This window comes from Lates calcarifer, linkage group LG18 (genome assembly GCF_001640805.2).
Source record: "Lates calcarifer isolate ASB-BC8 linkage group LG18, TLL_Latcal_v3, whole genome shotgun sequence".
Lineage (NCBI taxonomy): Eukaryota > Metazoa > Chordata > Actinopteri > Centropomidae > Lates > Lates calcarifer.
The window spans coordinates 5,901,375-5,921,796 of record NC_066850.1 but is presented as its reverse complement, the minus strand read 5'-3'; the positions used below and the strand labels follow the sequence as shown (position 1 = coordinate 5,921,796).

The 20,422-nt window shown below is 41.3% G+C and overlaps 1 protein-coding gene across 14 annotated transcripts in view; it reads right to left on the bottom strand.

The window, feature by feature from the left end:
- Positions 1-20,422, bottom strand: part of cacna1c (calcium channel, voltage-dependent, L type, alpha 1C subunit) — a 205,506-nt gene that overhangs the window by 177,599 nt on the left and 7,485 nt on the right. The window contains exons 1-2 of one of the 14 annotated variants that reach the window (XM_051077693.1): positions 15,364-16,292; positions 15,085-15,202 (exon numbers count right to left, since the gene is read on the bottom strand). The exons of 11 other annotated variants lie outside the window; for them this stretch is intronic. In XM_051077693.1, the coding sequence (XP_050933650.1) occupies positions 15,085-15,142 (58 nt within the window). In that variant the 5' untranslated portion in view covers positions 15,143-15,202; positions 15,364-16,292. Of the gene's footprint in view, positions 1-15,084; positions 16,293-20,422 lie in introns of those variants that run through there. 2 more of the 14 variants (XM_051077692.1, XM_051077697.1) reach the window with 2 other exon arrangements.

Below are 20,422 nucleotides of genomic sequence, written 5' to 3'. Positions count from 1 at the left end.
TTACATTTTTCACACCAGGAAGCAAGGTACCACTCAAAAAAAAGAAAGAAAAGAAAAGAAAAGAAAAGAAAAGCTAGAAAAACAATGATTACAGGAGAAACAAACTATGTTACATCATTTCTATATTAAACAATTCTACCATCAGGGGATTTTGCCTCAAATTCTTTAACAGGTTGTGGTCAGGGGTCAGCAAAATACTTCCTCTAACTCTTTTTGTCTAATTGCTACTTACTCAAACACAATGCTATTGTAGCAGTTAGTAAGAGCCACAAAATGTCATGTTCAATATTTCCTACCCACACAAATCAATCATGGAGTCAAACTTACAGCTTATTGTCAGCTACAAGATAAGAGCACTATATAACAGACAGTGGTGGTCAGAAGCTTACTGGTGTAGCCAGTAGCTTTGTGGGTCACATGACCCTCATCTTCAAAGTTGTACCTGTTCCTCTAAGTCTCCAGATGGAAGACATGTATTTTCCCAGATGCTAATTGCAGAGCTAAATCATACTAAGGGGAAATTATGTGCATGACCTGTTGGCATCACTCAAACAAGACAAGCAAATGTCTGTCAGTGTCTAAGTGAAAGAGACACTGTATGCTTGTGCACAAGTGCTGACATGGTTCCCTGTGTCAGTGTTAATATCCCAACTCTGGTAATTGGCATAGAATATTGATAGAGAGGAAAATGGCCCCAAGCAGATCCCTGCTTCATTAGTAAAGACTAAGGGGACGGAAACTGGAGAGTCGGTAGCTGATGGAGGAGGAGAGAGGAGGAACGGCGAAGGGACGGCAGAGTGGAAACTGATAAAAGGGGTGGGAGGATGGGGGGCTAAATGATGAAATGGGGAAAGACGTAAACACAAGACGATTGCTAACTGCTGCTAAGTAAAGACGAGAAGACAGAAAGGAGAAAAAGTTATCAGAAGGATAAAGAATGGTTAGAGGTTGGAGGAAATTGTTTTAAAGCCTGTGTGGGTATATAACAGCTTTCAGAGACCAAAGGATATTCAATCACTCAGTATGTGAGTGGCCATGAAACAGTTCCAGTAACAAATAGAAAAGCAGTTATGTCATTCTTTCCTGACATGGCAGCAATTCATTATATTTGACTGAGGTGAAGGCCTGTGATGTAGTCTGACCTCCATTGTTGTTAGAGAACAAGCCATAAGGACACTACAACAGTGAATCACAGTGAATTTCCAGAGAAACATCTTCCTCCTTCTCCTCTCTCTTCCCCATCTTTTTTCATCTCATCCATCTCCCTCCTGCATTCCCTTTCCTTCCCTCTCTCCCTCTCCCCTCTCTCTCTCTTTCTCTCTGTCCCCGTCGGAACATAGTGTTTGTTTAATGTGGTATTGCCATGGTAACCCGTCTGCCACATTGAGGTAATGTCGTTAATCATCAACTTTATCACACTGCAACCCAGATGCATGCACATAGAAGACCAGCTATGACATTTTACGCTGTCCACAGCTGAGAAGAGTGAGGGAAACTGTGCTTAATGCAACAGTAAACAGGCTGAGGTGTGTGTTTGACATGGTAACATTAAGGTAAGTCTGTGTTTTCACAGTGAAAATATACATGAATATTTTAAGACCAACATCTGCAACATAGTCTCCCTATTCTTCCTCTCCATCCCACCATCCCTTCCTTTTTATCTGTCTATCTCTCTCTATATGTGAGCATGTTGAATCGCTTTTGGTTGACATGACAACAGACAGACGATGTCGCGCCTCCTGTTCTGATGACATCACTACAGGCGCCAAGCCAATCCCCAAAAAACCTATCATCTCCTCTCTCCCTCTCCCCATCTCTTTTTTTCTCCTTCGCTCAGACATATTGATCTGGAATACAAATCACAGATGCGAAGGGGAGATGAGCCAGGGTAAAGGGTGGAGAAGGGGGGAGATGAAAAAAGAGAAGAAGAAGAAGAAGAGAGGAGGGATGCAGAGGAAGAGAGAGCGAAAGAGGGATAGCCACAGTTACATTTGAACTACCACCACGCCCACTATCTCCCCTCCTTCAGCTGAAATGGAGTGTGTGTTCACTCTCATTTCCATACTGGGTGACTTTGGTATAAACCACAGACACACACACACACATGCAGAATCAATTTTGTGCAAGGAGAAAGGCTGACATGAAGATGTTTTGCATTCTGTGTGTGTGCATGTGATTGAGAGACTCAGAAACTTTCTTTAGATGTGACATGAAATACATGAATAGTAAATGTGCAACAGCCTTATACATACATACAAGAAAGGAAAACTCAATATGAAAAGGTATGTCTTGTACTTAAGAGAAGACTTAAGAGTCTACAGCCATGTGTTGCGCTAAATGCTAAAATTAGCATACTAACATGCCCCCAATGACAATGCTAGCATGCTGTTTGTGAGGTAGTATTTTCCAGGTTCTCACTTGGTTTCATTTGTTGGCATGCTAACATTAATTAATACGAAATGCAAACAGCTGAGGGTAATGGGAATGGCATCAGTTTTGCAGAAATATATTGACTATACACTAGTATTGAGCTAATCCAAAATTTGTCCTGATAATGGTGCTAGATGAAAACTCACCAAAGGATCACCAAAGTAAGACAAATATACCCTCTAGGGAGCTCGAACATCTGCACTAACTTTTATGCAATCAAAATCAAAGATGTTAACCTCATGGTAGCACAAGACGAAAAGTTATTAGCAAACATCATCTAGGAACTATGAACTATTTCTTTGCAATCCATCCAACAGTTGTTTAGATATTTCAGTCTGGACCAAAGTGATGGCCTGACCAGACATCCATAGTGCCACAAACACACACACACTGAAGCTACCCTAAATGGTTAAACCAGCCATTTAAAACTCTCCCCTCTTTCTGGATCTCGTTATAGACGCAGCTCTGGGATGGAAACACACACGCACACACACACACACACACACACACATATGCATACTGTAGAAGGAGTCCTGTAACAAGCCTGTTTTAGCCATTATGACTCCAGAGTGTGAAAGTGAGTCTGGTCTTTTGGGAAGTGGACTGCTCCATTCAGATACACAGTAACTCTTTCTATCCCTCTCTCTCACACACACACATGCACACACACACATAAAGCGTGGTCTGTGGGGAAGTGGTCCGTGGAGCACACACATCAAGACTGGCCTAGATAGATGGGATATGGGATGGCAGGACACACCACACACATTCACCAGCTTCTTCTGTTTTACACACAGTCAAGGACACTCTCGTGGCCTACATAGTTCGGTCATTTCATATTGGAACACCTTACCCTTGTCTTAATAAGAAAAGAAAGATGGAGAGAAATAGGGGGAAGGAAAGCAGGAAACAAACACACTAATGGCAAATTTCAAGAAAGAGAGAGTTGGAGACAGAAAGGTAGAAAGCAAAAGAACAGAAAGAGAGTAGGGAAGAAGCAACTAAATAAAAAAGGAGGGCCATCAGAGTGTAAAAGAAGAGGGAAGGAGAGAGGGATGTAACAGGATTTTTTGAAGACTCGCCTTCTAACCTTAGTTTCATCCTCTGGAGTCCAGCCCTAGTCACTATGGTAACCAGTGATGAAAAGAACAGAATGAAATGCAACAGAAATGCAGACAGGCCGGACAGAATAACAAAAAGACAGAAACAGGACAGGACTGAACAGAGCGTCTGAAGTCTGAAACATAAATTTCTACATAGATAATAAACTCACTGTTTTTGTTTTCAAAGCTATGTACTTGGCTGGCGTTTGTTGCCATGGATACTTGTCGAAGCAGTAACCAATGCACCATAATCAAGTTAATGACAGGTCACATCACTCTGTGACATTTCTTTATGTTGTCTGTGTTGGAGAACCAAAAGCCAGCAGCAGCAGAGGCATTTAAAGGAGCACACCATCAATTGACTTGATAAGAAGATGAGCTGATTTGTCAGGAAAAATACTCTGCCTGTCATCACAGTTGTTGGCCTTGAGGCTTTAAATGATTAAGAAAAAGACTGTGTTACAAACTGAAATCACAAAGTTTGAAAGACATAGGTTTTTATCAAGCAGGGAGGGTCTAACACTATTGGAAATGTAAAAAACTATTTTAGGGTTTAACCCACACTAAGGACTAAAAGTCTGGCTATTACAGACTTCTGTAATAGCCAGACTTCCTCTGCTACTTCCTCTGCTTCTTTAACATGGAACACATTTTTGAAATACCCCTTCTAACTTGAGTATAGTGTGTTAACTTGATGGCATCTTCAGATCAACTGCCCTTCCTTTTGTAAGGCTGACGTGTTCCTTAACCTTTTCCTGTCTTGGTGCACAATAAGAAAAGCAGCAGAGAGTGTCTCCTTCCCCCGGCTACACAACAGGCTTTTGTTACCTGTGATTCTTAGAAACAAGATGTGGTTTGACAGCTATTGGCCACAGACACACACACACACACACACAGAGAGAGAAGAAAATGCCCAAACACACCTAGGGGCAGAGAAACACACACACACACACAAACTAAGCAACAGAGCTGCATCACTCTACTCTTAGTTTAATCTATCTTACTTGGGTGCTGTCACCCAACAGGGTGATGCTCACAGCAGAGTGTGTGTGTGTGTATATATAGGCCTATGGCGACAGACCACCTTCTCTATAGTGCAGTTATCCATCCATGACAAACCAAACTAACAAGACTACTGGAACTGAGATCCTGATAAAAACGACATGACTGTACATGTACATGTACAGTCTCACTTTCTGTGAGACAAAATTACCACAAAAAAAAAAAAAAAAAGAAAAGAAAACACAAGGTTCTGCACAGTATGTACGCTTAGCAAGGTAATATTTATGCCATGGTTTCTTCTGGGAGTGCAGTGTGACATTCTCACACATGGAGAAAGCAAAACAGTTTTGCATCTACAAATACAAGCTGCTAAAGAGACAAACGTTACACCAGAATTTTCAAACCATGCCGATGTTATGTACATTCAGTAGCAGCTTGCTGGGAATAAGAGACCATAGTCCATATTTTCAATTTGACTAAAACATTCCCTGCTGGAGCACCTAGGCTAAAAATACATCCACTCCTGGTACTGTAAAAGACTCAGTTAGCAAGAGAAAACACACACACACACACGTGAAAGGATATCAACTCTAATCTTCCACTTTCAATTAGCTGCTCGACAGGTAAGTGTGTTTTGTTGTTAGGACTCATTTCCTCTTAAAGAGACAGGTCAGTCTTTAATACAGCAACATGTGTGTGTGAATCCATTTTACTCTTCCTTATCCCTCTCTCTTTCTCTACCTACCCACACTCTGAAATTAGCCTCATGAAAAATAAACTGTGATGAGTTGGTAGTATGTCTCGTCTCATGCCTGGTGAGTGTGTGTCTGTAGAAGAGCAGTGCTGTATGGACCACTGCTGGTGCATGTACTGTATGTGATCAGTGTGTATGTGAGTGAGTGGGATTAGAACCACTAATGAGGACAGTGGTTTCATCATTCCTGTATTTCACACAGTTCAGCACCAAAAGCCCGAACACTCAGCTGGAACAAAGAGCAAAGCTGCTCTTATAGACACACCCGGGGTAAGACTTCCTGTCAAGAGTGTGTGTGTGTGCGAACTACTGACACTTCATGCCTGTGTGCTCAAGTGTAACATAGGTCAAAGTTGGTCATGACCTGGCAAGCAGTAGTTAAACTTGTCACTGGGTGCAAGAATGGAAGAAATACATGTGAAAGAAAAATATAACCAAGGCAACAGAGTAATTTCAAACTGTATCTGTGATTTTAGAAATCATTCAATTAAAGCAGAGTGCAGTATTCTTAAAAATGAGGATAAGTAACTTAACCATTATAGTGATTCTGCTTCATTAAAGGCCCTAAAAACTTATTTCCTCAGTTAGCTTCTCTCTATGAGCAATGAGGTCTGACATAAACACACATTTTTTTTCTCCAACAATTCCATTTTTTTCTCCACATTTTATGATATTTCACATTAGAGATTTGTGGCCTGATTTATCAGTCCTGTCTGTTCCCACTAGGTTAAAGTGGAGTAAATACAAATGTATGGCAGTTTCAAAGTCTGCTGATTGAATGGCATGTTGTACAAAAATTAGCTCAAGGAAATTTCAGTCAAACGCAACTGAGGCCAATGGCTGTCTAGAAGGTGGGGAAAATACATTTAAGACCCAGGAACTCTACATTGGAAATTGGGCAACAGTAATATAAAGTATACATGAATTGTGCTTTAAGAGAGCAAACCTACAAAAGCACCAGTGTAGTATCATGTCCTTGGCTGAGAAAACTCTTAAAAGATCAGCCCTCTGTTTTTTTTCGTTGGCATCTTCAGGTGTCAAACACACTGCTGGTTTCAGTTGAGTCAAAGTGTTTCTTTGGAGGGGGAACACCTGAGTGATGAATGAATGACACCTTCTGACAAATCAGCATGTGTCAAGCTTGTTGAGTGCCATCAACACTAAAATGGTGTGTGTCAGGCACTAAGTTGACTCAAGGTGCGACTTGGGTGCACTTAGTGCTGCAGGTTTAAATCATCTCCATCATCTTTCTTGCATGTTGTCTCACACTGTCCCTCTACTGTAATTATTCAGACTCAGCTAGTTACGATTCAGTGTTACATAACTGATATGAAACTAGTACTGCCAAACTTCCGGGGTAGCTAAAACATACACACCCATCTCTCTTAAAGGGGCTATTTGTGAGTTTTCTCTGCCGCCAAATGTGGTTTCTTGCTAAGAGCAGGTGGTGGTGATGCTCGCTTGCCAAGAGCTTCAGCCATCGTTGTGTTTACAATACAAGAAGTTAAAATATGCTCTCTCAGCAAAATTTCCAAATAGATCTGTAAAAGTGAAAAGTGAAGGTCTGACACATTTTTTCTATTCCTGTCTCAATGTTTTTCTATTACACACACACACACACACACACACACACACACACACACACACACACACCGAGACTGCAGGCCACTGTACTATACTGTACAAGCTAAGAAAAGTGGGATAACATCTTAAGTCTTTTATCACTGCCCCAAAGGTGGTCACACTCCTAGATTGCGGTCATTGATTCAGTATGCACGTCATTATCACACTATTAAAATGAATTGATGTAATATACATAACAGCATATTCATAATCGACTGCACTGATTTAGTAGAGTTAATTATCAGAATTAACAGTGTAGATTTAAAAGGCCAAAAAGTTTCTGTCAAAGAACAGTGATAATGCTTTCTCGCTCTCTTTCTTTCTTTCTTTGCTGTTATTCTTTGTCCAAAGCAGATTTGAATAGCAGCTTTTGTGCTGGTAGCACTGGTGCTGAATACATGAAAATGACAACGTTTAATCAAATTGTACCTCAGCTGCATGACCTCAGAACAAAACTATCATTAGTTACACACAATCTGCATGTAGTTCAAATGTGACCCTAACCTAGTTTGGTATCAAAGACTCTCAAATCCCAAATAAATGACACAGAAAAACCATGGTTACCATTTACAGTGTGAAGCTCACAAAGCATTTCACATTGAAAAAAGATAAAGAGGGTTTAAATAAGGCTATAAAACCTAGACTAACACATATCCCTAACACCTGTTTTGCCTACAAAAATGTAGGATTAAATTATACCTGCACACAGTGTAGGCTAACAGTTTATCATAGGGTTAACTATAAGACATTAACTTGAAGCTCTTACTGCATATACTGTAGAACTTTAGAAGTTTACTTTTAAGTTTATAGAGCTGTGGGTTGTACACTTTGTGTAACAGGGTTTTGAGTATTGAGCTTATAGTCTGAATTCTCCTTTGGGACAATAAATGGTGTTTTGTATCTTGTTTTCCTGTGGTTAGATCTACTTCACATGCTGCCAACTGTTACAGTAAATGCACGCAGATGGACTGATTAATTCATAGAGGAGAGGAAATGCGGTCTCACTGAGCGAAAAACCTTCAAATGAGCTAATGCTGAATGGCTAGCTGAAAGATGGAGAGTGGGGGGTCAAACGATAGACAACAAAGCAAATTATCTACAGAGGAAGATGGGTGAAGACACTTTGTGAGATGGAGAGAGAAAGAGGAGAAGAGGGGGCAGACAAGATAAAGGGGAAAATGCATGGCTGGGCATGAATAATATAGACTGCCTCCTACTCTCATCTCTCTTCATCCCTCAGCCTTTCCTATAACTAGGGAAATATACACACGCACAGACACAGACACAAATGTTCATTTGTTTTTTCAGTACATGGAAACAGTAGCATCATTACAATATAGCAGAATCTCAGGTATACACCGTACATCCTCTCAGCACACTTGGAGACCTCCTTAGGGAGATCAAAAGGGTCACACATAACATGAAAACAACATGTAAGACTGAAATATTTAACAAGTTTATATACTTCCAAGGAGTGCAAGGATGTAGCTTTTTCTTTTCTTTCTTCTTCTATTTGCGGTAAAACCTGTTTGATGTATAGGTTTGTCTTGTTATCCTATGTGGGATGGGCCAAATGTCTGGCATCACATGAAAAATAAGTACCTGACTAATCAAGTCATGCTAGTTTTTCTTATTGAAACCTAACATATAATGATATATAGTGTTGTATTTACAGCTTTACTGAGAGAATGCCGTCTTTTACTGAATTATCTCTGACTGATGTTCAGTTCTGTCTTCTTCTTGAGGGAATATTGTAACTATGAGTCAAAAACATTTATAAAAACCCTGATCCATTTCCTGAAAAACATGTAAAGCCCGCAGTCCGCAGATTTTCCCCTAAGGTTACATACTACTCCAACAAGCTTCACCAATCACATGATTAGGTCAGCCTGTAGGCCAGGAGGCAAAATACAGGGCAAAAAAAGATAATTGAAGCCCAATCACTGATGCTCATGAAGCTCGCTGGGGTGAGCTCATGGCAACAATTTAAGAGGGAAATAAGAACAAATCAGAACTTCTCTTGTCTTAAATATTAATGTGATACTCAAACAACTACCTGTAATTTAGGGGTTACTTAAGGTGAATAATCAGAGGATATGCTGTCAAGAGTATGAGGTAGAGTAAGAAAGAGGGGGAGTGTAACAGAGGATGCTACAGGTCTGGAGTCATTATTTCCACTGGTGGTTTCAAGCCAGATCAATAGAATAAGAGGGTGTGTGTGTATGTGTGTGTGTTACAGAGGAAGGACACTTAAGCACATGTTCAAACTGAGCAGAGATGGGACACACGCATACACACACAGACAGAGGCAGCCAAGCAGGCACAATGCATATGGGCAGGTGGCCAGTTGCAACTGCATACTCCCTTTCCCTGTCACACACACACACACACACACAAATAGCCGTGCGCCGTGCTGCCGGTGTTGGTGTATTGTCCCACCAGAAATGAAGACTGAGGCCTGATAGTTCTAAGAGCAGAGGACAGCCTCTGGATAGATTTCCAATACGCAACCAGAGGCTTAAGCAAGACAGAGTCACGGATAATCCTCCCTCCTTCTCCTCCTCCTCCTCCTGTGCTCCCTCGCTTCTCGCTCCCTCTGCCTCTGTCGCTCACTCTTTTCATCCCTTTATTCCTCTCTCTTACAGTTCCCTCTCTTCTCTCCATCGGCTGCCTCCATTTGCTCCTTTCTGTCCCTGTGTTTCCTTGCCAGCCTGTCCTTTTGCTCCGTCCCTCCTTTTCGTCTCTCCTCTCCACTTTTATCCCCTTTAATGCAATCTGCCATTCTGTCCTCTTATTTCTCCATCCACCCGCCCTTCCCCTCTCTTTCCTTCCCTCCATGTGTCCTTTTTGTCTCTCAGATGGTGTTTTACGTTAAGAGCAGCTGTTGTTGAGTCACATCCTTAAGTTAAAGCCATGACACACTCTAAGGCACTGATATAAACTTCTTTAATGCTGATTGGCCTTTAATCGCTCATTACATCCTCTGCTGCAGCTGCTATAACCTTGGCGTGACTAATACATCTTTAAACACATACAGTGTACTGTAGCTACTGTACTCTGAGCCCAGAGGTGTGATGTACAGTCTTATAAAGCCTGAGGCACTGATGGTGTAAGGCAGTATCTCCCAGCATTTTTTGCTTGTGATCCCTTAACACAAAGCAATGTCTGTTTGCAACCTCTCCTCTCAGGGTGTGTGACTTGTGAGCAGTTGAAGCAAGTCATTTTCAACTCTCCAACTGTACATTTGGATCATTTTATAGGCTTGAAGCGGAAAAACCATGCTGTATTTCACAAATGAAAAAGTGAAGATCAAAGAAAAGTCAAAAATGGTCATAATTTTGTGTAGCAAACCAGGGGCACAGAGTTCATAAAATGTGGGTATTTACCAGGCAGGGGAAGTCTGACAGAAGAAGGTACAGTCTTGAGTTGCATTATGGGTATTGTAAGATCCAGCATGTTTGGAGTTTGACCCGTTCTAAGGACTAAAAGTCAGGATATCGTAGCTTCTGCTGCACAGATTTAGACTTATTTTTCAAATATTATGTTTTATTTCTATACTCAAATCTAAGATAAAATTACTTTTGACCTGAATGACCCAAAAATGCATGACTGCAAAAGCATCAAGGATAGTGAAGATAAGAGAAATAAAATATAATAAATTAATACAATGTATGTCCCACATGTTTCTATGATGGGAAATACCCAAAAACTAATGCAATCTACAATAAAAGCCTTCTCTGCAAAGTAGTGATTTGATTTTTCCAGAGAACATTTTTAGTCTTTTTTTAACAAATGGAATTAAAGTAAAACTGACCAAACACATCACACTCTCCTTAAAACAACCACTGAATTAACAACTGCTTTAAGAGATGGCAAAGTTAAAGATTTTGCTTCATTACTTCTCTGCCTCAGTGCTGAATTACTGCATTCTCTGTGTCACTGAAGAGACACTCTGTTTCTCTGTTTGTTATTCATGGACATGGACACAAACAAGCTTACAGAAATGGACATGCACACATATGTCATGTTTCACTGCAACAAAGTGCGTTGTGAGTCTGCTTTGCCCTGTAGTTCTCTACACATCTGAACTGCTTCAGTCTTTTTTTTTGTTTTTTTATTATTTCGAGAGAGAACTTTTCAAGTTTCATACAATTACCTATACATAATCTCACAAAAGCTATCCAGTGACCAGTTTCTATCCTTTTTACCTTTGCCACAAACTCCAAACTGATATTGAGCAACAACTGCACTGAGTAACAGTAGATTGGTGCTTAATTGCCCAGATTTCCATCTACGTCAGGCATGCTGATGGATGACTTAGCTCTCTTAGCTGTTTGTCTGCCCCTGTGGATTCTAATTAAAGTAAATTTGAAAGAAATACTTGATTAGTTGTTGCCTGTATTTGAGGATGGCAACAACTTTGCCACCTGCTGTTGATTTGTTCTTGCAAAAAATATATCAAATCAATTGGATTTTTTAAAGTACAATCACTGTCTTTGACTGTGTCTAACATAACTCAGTCCTTAAAGTCCAGCTAATAAATGGAAGATTTTTAAATACTCTTGAAAAGTTGCTTGTGTGAGCATAGCCATGCTTCTTTGGTGCTGAAAACCCTCTGCAGACACACACTTGGCAACAGCTCTATGTGGAAAGCTACATACGAAGCAAACACACCAGCGGTTGTTGCAACATGTCTTTTGAGATGACTTCAATGGAATCGTTGAGTGTATCAAGTCAAGTCATTAGAGTGAGGTGATTTGGCAGGTGGCCACCGTCCCAGGGTGCCCATCGGAAACCAATTAATATCCCTAACAGAGGTATCATGCCTCTGGCACAATGCCCACAGGGAAAATCAACTCACTGATTACACTGCTGAAAACTGCTGCTGACAAGAGTGTGTGTGTGTGTGTGTGTGTGTGTGTGTGCATGTGTATCTGTGTGTATGTGTTTCAAAACATTTCACTGCTCTAACTGCATTGATATGAAATGCCACAGGTGTGTGTTTATTTCATAGCCACATCAGTAACACGTGTACAGTATGTAATGACATGTCTACACGTGTCTGTGTGTTGGGTTGGGTTGGGTTTCTTCTTCATGTGTGAGCATCTCAGAGATTTTTAATTTTTCAGGGAAAAAACCCTCAGATTATGTAGATGCAGTGTAATTGGTTCATCCATGAATATGAGTGTTCAGTGCAATCACATGGAACATCAACTCTGTTTGAATTATAGAGCAGATATAACGATGGAAAGTAATTGAAAACAAAGATAAAAATCATATACCAATGATCAAGCTGGCGTTAGGTATCAGGAACTGTAACATAAAGCCTCAGAATATAAAATATCAGCTGCTCTGTCTTTCTGTGTTGGACTTTTTTGTCCCTGAGTCCCTCAAGGAGAAATTTGTCTTTTTTTTTTGGCTCCATCGACAGCGAGGAGAGAGAGAGGTTGGGGTCAGATACAAAACAGTGTCTAAGGGGCTGGTAGGGTTCATTGTCTTGGCAAACACTTGCTGTTATGGGTTAGAGTTAGACTGAACTGTTGAAACTTTCAAAGGATGGTCTCTATAGTAACTACACTACAATACTCATTAAATGCTTCCTACAATATATCCACCTCCCTAATAGCCACTTCACCAATGCCCATACCAAATGAACAGTATAGGTCAATTTAACCTATATAATTTGAAAACCAATGAAAATTATGCTTTTAAAGTAGGTGATCTTGTATGAAATTCAGCTTTTTCTACTCTCATACAAATAGCTGAAATGTACCATTTTAAAAAGCAGGATGCAAACAGTGATACCTCAGTGCAAATGCCTGTCTTTGTAACTCTTCAATAGCTGTCACGTAGCTGTCAATAGGCCAATGAAAATGAGCTGTCCGTGGTGCTGAAACCACCACCCAAGTAGACACCAGCCTCAGCTAAATATGCTACAAATCCCACAATAGTCTGGTTTACTGTTCTTAACTTGTGATGATGAAACAGAAAATAAAAAGCTTATTCAGACATGATTCTATCTGTTTGAACATGTTTATAAATATAACTTTGTTTCATTCAGTTCTGCTGATCTGGAGAGGTCTGGTGCATTGTTTCACTGTACACTATAGTTAAGTTTGCATGTACAGTATTTCACCATGTCTGATATACATATGGGACAAACACTGTGCATCCACATGCCTAACCTGACATCTGGCTGTTTTGTACTGTAACCCTGTACTGTAAACTCAAAAAACACATTCCGCACATCCAACATCTGAACTCATTTATTAGACTTTAAGATGGCATTAAGCACCAATCACCTTCAAGAGGGCAGTAACAAGTTGAGAGTGGCACTGATCATCTCCTGCTAAGCTGTGGGACCACCTCATCCTGGAAAGAATTGTACATTTTGCTCTTAAAGGGTAACTCAAGACACGACTTGTGTCTTCTTGGGTTGTCGAGTACTGTTCCTACTCTGGCTGAAAGTCGCTGTGGCAGACAGACGGGTTATATAGTGTATGATTATGACAGTGGTTATGATGATCTTGAACAATAAGGTCCTCTCTGATGATAATAACAGATTAAGATGACATCATGGCATCAAGGTAACTGTGGTTTGTTTTACAGACGGTACACACACCTGCCCTTCGTGATGCTGCTAAAGCTGCCAGTAAAACTATGTTAGCTGCATGACCATGATAACAGCTACTGCAGGTAACATCCAACCTATGATTAGTTGCTTCTTCGGAGCAAACTGTTGGTGAATGTGCCTCGCTGCGACACACACACTCTTACATACATACATACACACACACACACACACACACACACATATCCACCGCCACCCCTCTCCTCATCCCCTGTTGCTATGGAACCTGTCGCCAAGGCAGAGAGGTATGTGGTGGTGATGGAAGTGGTGGACGAACGCGACGACGACCACGACGACGACGATGATGATGGTTATGAGGGTGATAATAGTGATCGGATAAATAACCCCTCCGCTGAAATTACAGGGTCCGGCTGGCCATAAACGAATGCATCGCTGGGCTTTGCTCTCTGCAACGTGGGTGGAAGGAGCGACGCGTAATACTGCGCAATGCAAACAGACCCTTTCCTCACCGTAAACCAGACCGCAGCCCTGGATTTCGATTCACTCTTTGCATGTCTTTAACACTTTAACAAAACCAAAAAAGTCGTCACGTTGAACTTCGGTCGTGTCTTTTGCTTAAGAAGCCCACCGTCCCCCCCCGCTGCCATTCTCCCCCCCAAAAATAGCACATCATCAACCCAATTCTCAGCAGACAAATAAGTCCTGCAGGCCCTCCTACTGCCACCTGTCATCTCTATGCGATTTCTCACTCGCGCTGCTGCCGTTACGGAGCCCTGCGGACCTGAAAACTTGGATTCAAACGTGACAAATTCGACTATTGATCATAGAAGTAGTGAGAATCGATGGCTGCGCGTATTGGTGGGCGCTGCTCTATCCCTTTGGTCCTCAGCGACCATTGTGTGTTCATTTCTGACAGATAACCAACCCATACGGCTGGGTGCAGTTTAGTTTATTCCCAAAACAAAAAAAAACGCCTTGGTGAGACAAGATCTGCCAGATAAGTTATACACACACCTAAAAACACACCAAAAAAATCTTGTGTTGGACATTTGTCAGAAACAATAATGGCCCCCTCGCCTACAACTGCCTGTTGGCTATATATGACCACTGCCCACCCATAATACCACAGTTCTCCCATGGACAGGCCTGTCAAAACCCACAAGTGTGGACTTAACCAAGCGGGGGGGGGGAGGCCTCATCCATATCTGTCCGCGGTTACACCTGCAGCCTCATTGCGTGATAATGGCACAAGTTCACTTGCTGCACGAGCTGCACGATTAAATAAACAAACTGCACACAGGAGGAGGAGGGGTGGGGGGTGGGGGGTTGAAAGTGCAGGAAAGAGAGCTGCATCTGTCCATCTGTTGAAAACGAGGAGGGAGCTAACACCCCTTTTCCCTTTCCCTCCCCTCCCTCCCTCCACCATCCCATCCCCATTTCGAGATCATCATACCTCTCTTACTCCCTCCCACCTTCCCTCTCTCTCTCTCTTCCTCTTCCCTCTCTCATGCACACAGTTACAGTTAAGATGTTTGCCAGTTACGAATAATAATGATAATTTTAAAAAAGACACCACATACCTTGATGGTTCTCAAGGGTGTCCTCCGGGATGTACATGTTTTTGCTTTCATTTACCATAAATGTAGTCCGGCGTTATCCCTATAGGTGAATGGAAGATTGAGAGAGAGGAGGAAAAAGCTGGAGAGGAGGAGGGAAAATAACAAGAGGGAAAAAAGCCCCCCAAAAATAAAGAAATTAAAAAAGGGGAAAAAAGAAGAAAGAACTGTCTAGCACGGACAGTTTTTGGGTATTCCTTTTTTATTTATGGGGAGGGTTTCTTCGGATGGAGTGAATATTACCTAATCCCCATGATGGAGGTGAAGGCGAGAAAAAAGAGGGAGCTTTCGGCGGAACCGGTTGGGAAAACGCACCGGTGCATCCCTCGGTACATCCGGGCCCTAGGCGAGAAACATGAGACCAGCACCGCGTTCAATTCAATTCACACCTCACTCGCTCACTCTCTCTCCCTTTCTTTCTTTCTTTCTCCCCTCTCTCCCTTGTTGTGTTTTTTTCCTCTTAAAAAAAATAAGGTTTCAAAAGGTTAGAAAGCACGGGCGCTGTCAGTGGCGGTCGCGATGGAAGTGCGCAAAAGACGCATTCGTGCGCATCTTTCAGCAGCGTGTCAAAATGTGAGAGGATGAAGAAGAGGAGGTGGAGGTGGTGGAGGAAGAGAAGGAGGAGGAAGAGAAGAGGAGAAAAATTAGAAAATGAGAAGAGTGTAAATATTCCATCACGGGTAGCACGGGGTTAAATCTCCCAATAGGCTGTCGGTTATTCCACGTATCTATACCAGAGTCCCCCCAAAAAACAGAAGCCAGGCCGTCCTGTCTCATCCGGAGACGGGTTTCTCTGTCCTGATCCAGTCCATGATGGTCCGGCGGTGTGTCTGTCAGTCAGTCTGTGTGCCTGTCTGTCTGTCTGCCTTGCCTGCCTGTCTGTCTGTCTGCCTGTGTCTCACTGATCGGGAGTTGGAGCTCTCTCTTCTCTCTGCCTCTGCTGCCCCTGCAGCTCAGCTCTGCAGTGATACCGAGTGAGAGAGAGTGAGAGAGAGGGAGAGAGAGAGGTAGCCCCCCTCCCCGTGCATGTAGACGCTTTGACTGTTTCCAGATGTGTGTGTGTGTGTGTGTGTGTGTGTGTGTGAGTTTGCCAGAGAGAAAGGAGGAGGGAGGGAGACCGTATAGGCAACAGTGGAGAACCAGCGGCTGGTATCCAGATGATGATGATGGTGATGATGAAGACAAAGATGATGATGTTGATGAAGTGTGTGTGTGTGTGTGTGTGTGTGTGTGTGTGTGTGTGTGTGTGTGTGTGTGCTGGGAGGAGAGGAGGGCTCACAAGATCTTAAAAGGAACAGAGGGCCAGAGAAAAGACATAAAAAGAAAAGAAAGGTGGCCAAAACCCATGCCTGTGATACAGACAAAAAGATAGTAAGCAAGAGGAAGTGGAGAGAAAAATGTGTGTTTGTGTGAGGGAGAGAGAGAGGGAGAGAGAAGTAGAGAGGTGGAAGGAGGGATAATGATCCATGGCAGGCTCAAGCCTTGCATGAGCCTTGATTTCTGCAAGAAGAAACAGAGATCGGAGATGTCGTACCTACGTCTGCTTTGCCCCGTCGTTCCCTACACATCTGGACTGCTTCAACTCTCATTCTTTTTTTTGGCCAAGGCTGTGTTTACACACACACTAAATATCTGGTTTTTCAACTCTTTTATGACTCAAGCTCTGATCTTTTCAAGCCTCTCGCAAACAGGGAGAAAACCACAAGGAAGCTGATTTTTTGGATCTTTGGGTGCCGTGTAAATACAGACTCAAATATCATGAAGTAGACCGACTCAGGAAGGTCAGTACTCAAAGACTGAACCTTTTTATCTAGAGGACAATAAAAAAAAGATATTTAGAATTCAATCATGTTTTTTTCTTTTTACCCTCAGGACAGTGAAGTATGTTTCGACATTGTTCTCAGTGGCCAGAAACAAATTTGTCCTGGCCCCTGGAGCACGCAAAGTCATTTTCTGGAGACATGGGCCCATTTTCTTAGGTAACACAACAATGAAATGAAGCTCATTTAGGAGTAAAATGTCAAACAAAGTCAGCAACATCAGCTCTTAACTAAATAGCTCTGGACCAGGGTTTGATGACATTGAGTCAGCTCGGCTCTACAGCTCCTACTGAGGCTTTTTGGATAGACCTGCCTGCACAAATAACATGTCGGGCTCTTAAATTGAGCTGTTTTCTTAAAAGCTCTCCACAGGCAGCTTGATAGAAAAGATAAAAAAGAAAGAAACATTTTTACCATTATCTGCTCAGTCCTCAGACAACTTTTGACCTTATTTTGAAAAGCAGTTCCTGTCTTTTTACGAATATATTCACAAAACTCAAAACATTTTACATTAAAGGATGATTTCAAGATGTCAAATACACACAAAAAAGAAAAAATGGGCTCAATAATGCATCAGGATGTATTGAAGGTACTGAGCAGCATTTCCAGATTCTAATTATAATACTGGCCATCCCATATAATTGTCTTTGACACTGAATACGAACTTCACAATGTGCAGGCCTCATGTCAATCTCACTGCAGGCTATAATCAGGAGGTGAATCTGATGACTCAACCCAGCCTGTATTCATTTGTTCAGTGCCATAGCGCAAAATCACCACCCACCATCCTGTAATAGATTAAAGCTTTTTGTCTACATGTGTCACTTGTAGACATAGTAAAGACAGGGAGACAGCTGATAAATGATTCTATTGATGACATTTGACAGATGCATTGTTATCTCCTGAACAATATATAGTGTTTTGTGATGCAGATGTTATATTAATATACTGTATATTTGAAGGAAAATTAAGGCTTGTTGAACGCCTGCACCAATGAATGAACGGAAACATTCCCAGAATTTTTGGTGCACGTACTGAGTATTTGTTCTGCCAAAAACAACTCCTTTTTACACCATGTTATATATAAATAGATTGTTCATACTGATGCATCAATGCATGAGCATTTTACTGTTAAAGCTGGCTCCCACCTCGAGGGTCACAAGATAAATCTGGAGGGCTGTGAGGTTGAAAAGAAGAAAAACCAAAGGTCTGCTGGGAAAAAAATGTGTATTTTCTTTTTTAACTTCTCTCTAATATTAGCTTTTTAGTGAAATGCTTGATAGTTTGACCACACTGGGTCTAAACAGTTATTCATATCTGGGGAAGTCCCCCCTTGTTTGAGCAACTATTAACTCATACACATCAGAAACATGACAAGGGGACCCAACTAGACACTGCTCTTTTGAATGGGGCCACAAGCTAAAAATGTTGTGAACCACTGGTTTAATCTTCAACAATGCATTGTATTTTACAGGCTTACGAAGTGTGTTTTTATGTATATTCTGAATCTGAGAAGTTGTGAGTAAAGAGTACAAAAATTTCCCCTGAAATGTAGAAGAGCAGAGGTGCAGAAAATGGGAATTCTTAAGCACAAAGTACAAATGCCTCAACTCAGTCAGCCCTGTGGTGGCACTGAGACAGATGGACAGTGAATGGCATAATGGCGGTCTGAGTTTCTCCTTGACTTTCTTGCCAAACCAGCCTCTGTTTAATTACACTGGCCAGTGAATGGAAAGATAGACGGAAGGAAGGATTGAGGGAAGGAAGAACGGATGGAGGGCGGGTCGTGGGAACAGACACTTGTGCCCAGGGGACACACAAACCCACAGACACACGTACACAAATGTCCTCTGTAATCCAGCCTGCACATGGAATATCAGTTCTATTTAAGACTGTTCTATATTTGTAGTTCCCGACCCCTTTGTATGTGTGTGAGTGTGTGACTCTACAGTGCAGTTGGTCTCTGGGAATCTCTGAACAGACAAACACTCAAAATGCTGGTATCCCATGTGGGAAACCAACAATCTGCTGGTCCATCAAAGGGGAATCCCCTCATAATGAAGGGAGCTACTTAATTCAACTGAACAATGAGATTGGATTTTAGACCTTCATTCATTTATTGCCATTTCCAATGCAAATTAAGATCTGATAGATTCATACTTTTAATATGAACATGAAACTTTTTTGGGATCCATTCCAGGGTCAAATCAAGAAATATTCAAATCTTGCTTTTATAAAGTTAATCTGGCAATTTTGGGCATTGTCATTTACATAATGTACTTTGTCTCTATTCCCCCTGAAATTAATAAGCAATAAAGATTAAGATTACAGGGATAAAATGAAACACAAGATAAAATTAAACTTATTTGAAACATTAACTACACAAATGATAGAACACTAACAAAACTGTATATTTTATGCATCTAATAATACATTCGGTTCATTCATTTGGTTATACAAAATATCTGGAGAATGAAATCTGCATTTTAAATTCTATGACTTTTAAATGACTCTGTTTCATCATTCAGAGTCATTTCTTACCTTGAAAAAATCAAAAGGAAATTGAGAAATAAATCTGAGAATAACTCTCAGTATTTCACATATTCCAAGAAATTATTCACACTGTATGAGAATAAGACACTTAAATATATACAGTTTACAGATCTCAAGGCTTCTTCCAGTGCTGTTATGTAGCATGATTTCAGCTTTTGGTCTCATCCAGATAAGCCCTGTAAATATTTTTTTTGCCTGCACACCAGGCACAGGGAGCCACAGGTCTTGTGTGATTAGGCCTATAAAGAGATCGTAGAGTTATTCATGAGGCCTCAGATGTTACTTGCTGACGATTACAAGTTGCTGAAGAGAGTAAATTGTGTTCTCCAGGCTCTAAAATCCCCCATAGTGGAAAAATCAGATGAGTGCCAGCAGGGCTGCTCATTGACCATCAGCAAAACATTGTAACCAATGAATGCTTCCTCCAGTGAAAGTAGAGGGTATTATAGAAAGGTGTTGCAACATTACTTAAATGAATAAAGGTTATATAATGTCTCCACCACCTGGAGCCATTGCTAATAATGGACCCTGATTGAACACTCCAGACAGGCCATATATCACCCATTCACTATGGCTCTTTACGTTCAGGGGTAATGGCCATCAATGGACAATTGAAATCATGCAATGTACTGTATCCCCAATCTCCTCTTTGTTACTCTCTATAACCCTCTGTTTGTGAAGTACCCTCTGCTACATTTTGTGTAGTAAGTGCATATATAAAATGCATATTGTTTTGTATCAACTTATTGGTTTTTAGCAAACTCCTCTTGTTACAGAATAATTTTCCTTATGGGATATTCACTTAAATAAGTGAAATTTGCTTTTTATAAATAACTCTACTTGGTTTTCAACAGACAATATGTCTATTCTAAAAATATATGCAGATGGACATTGATTCCAGTGTGGAAATACAAATTACAATGGCCATC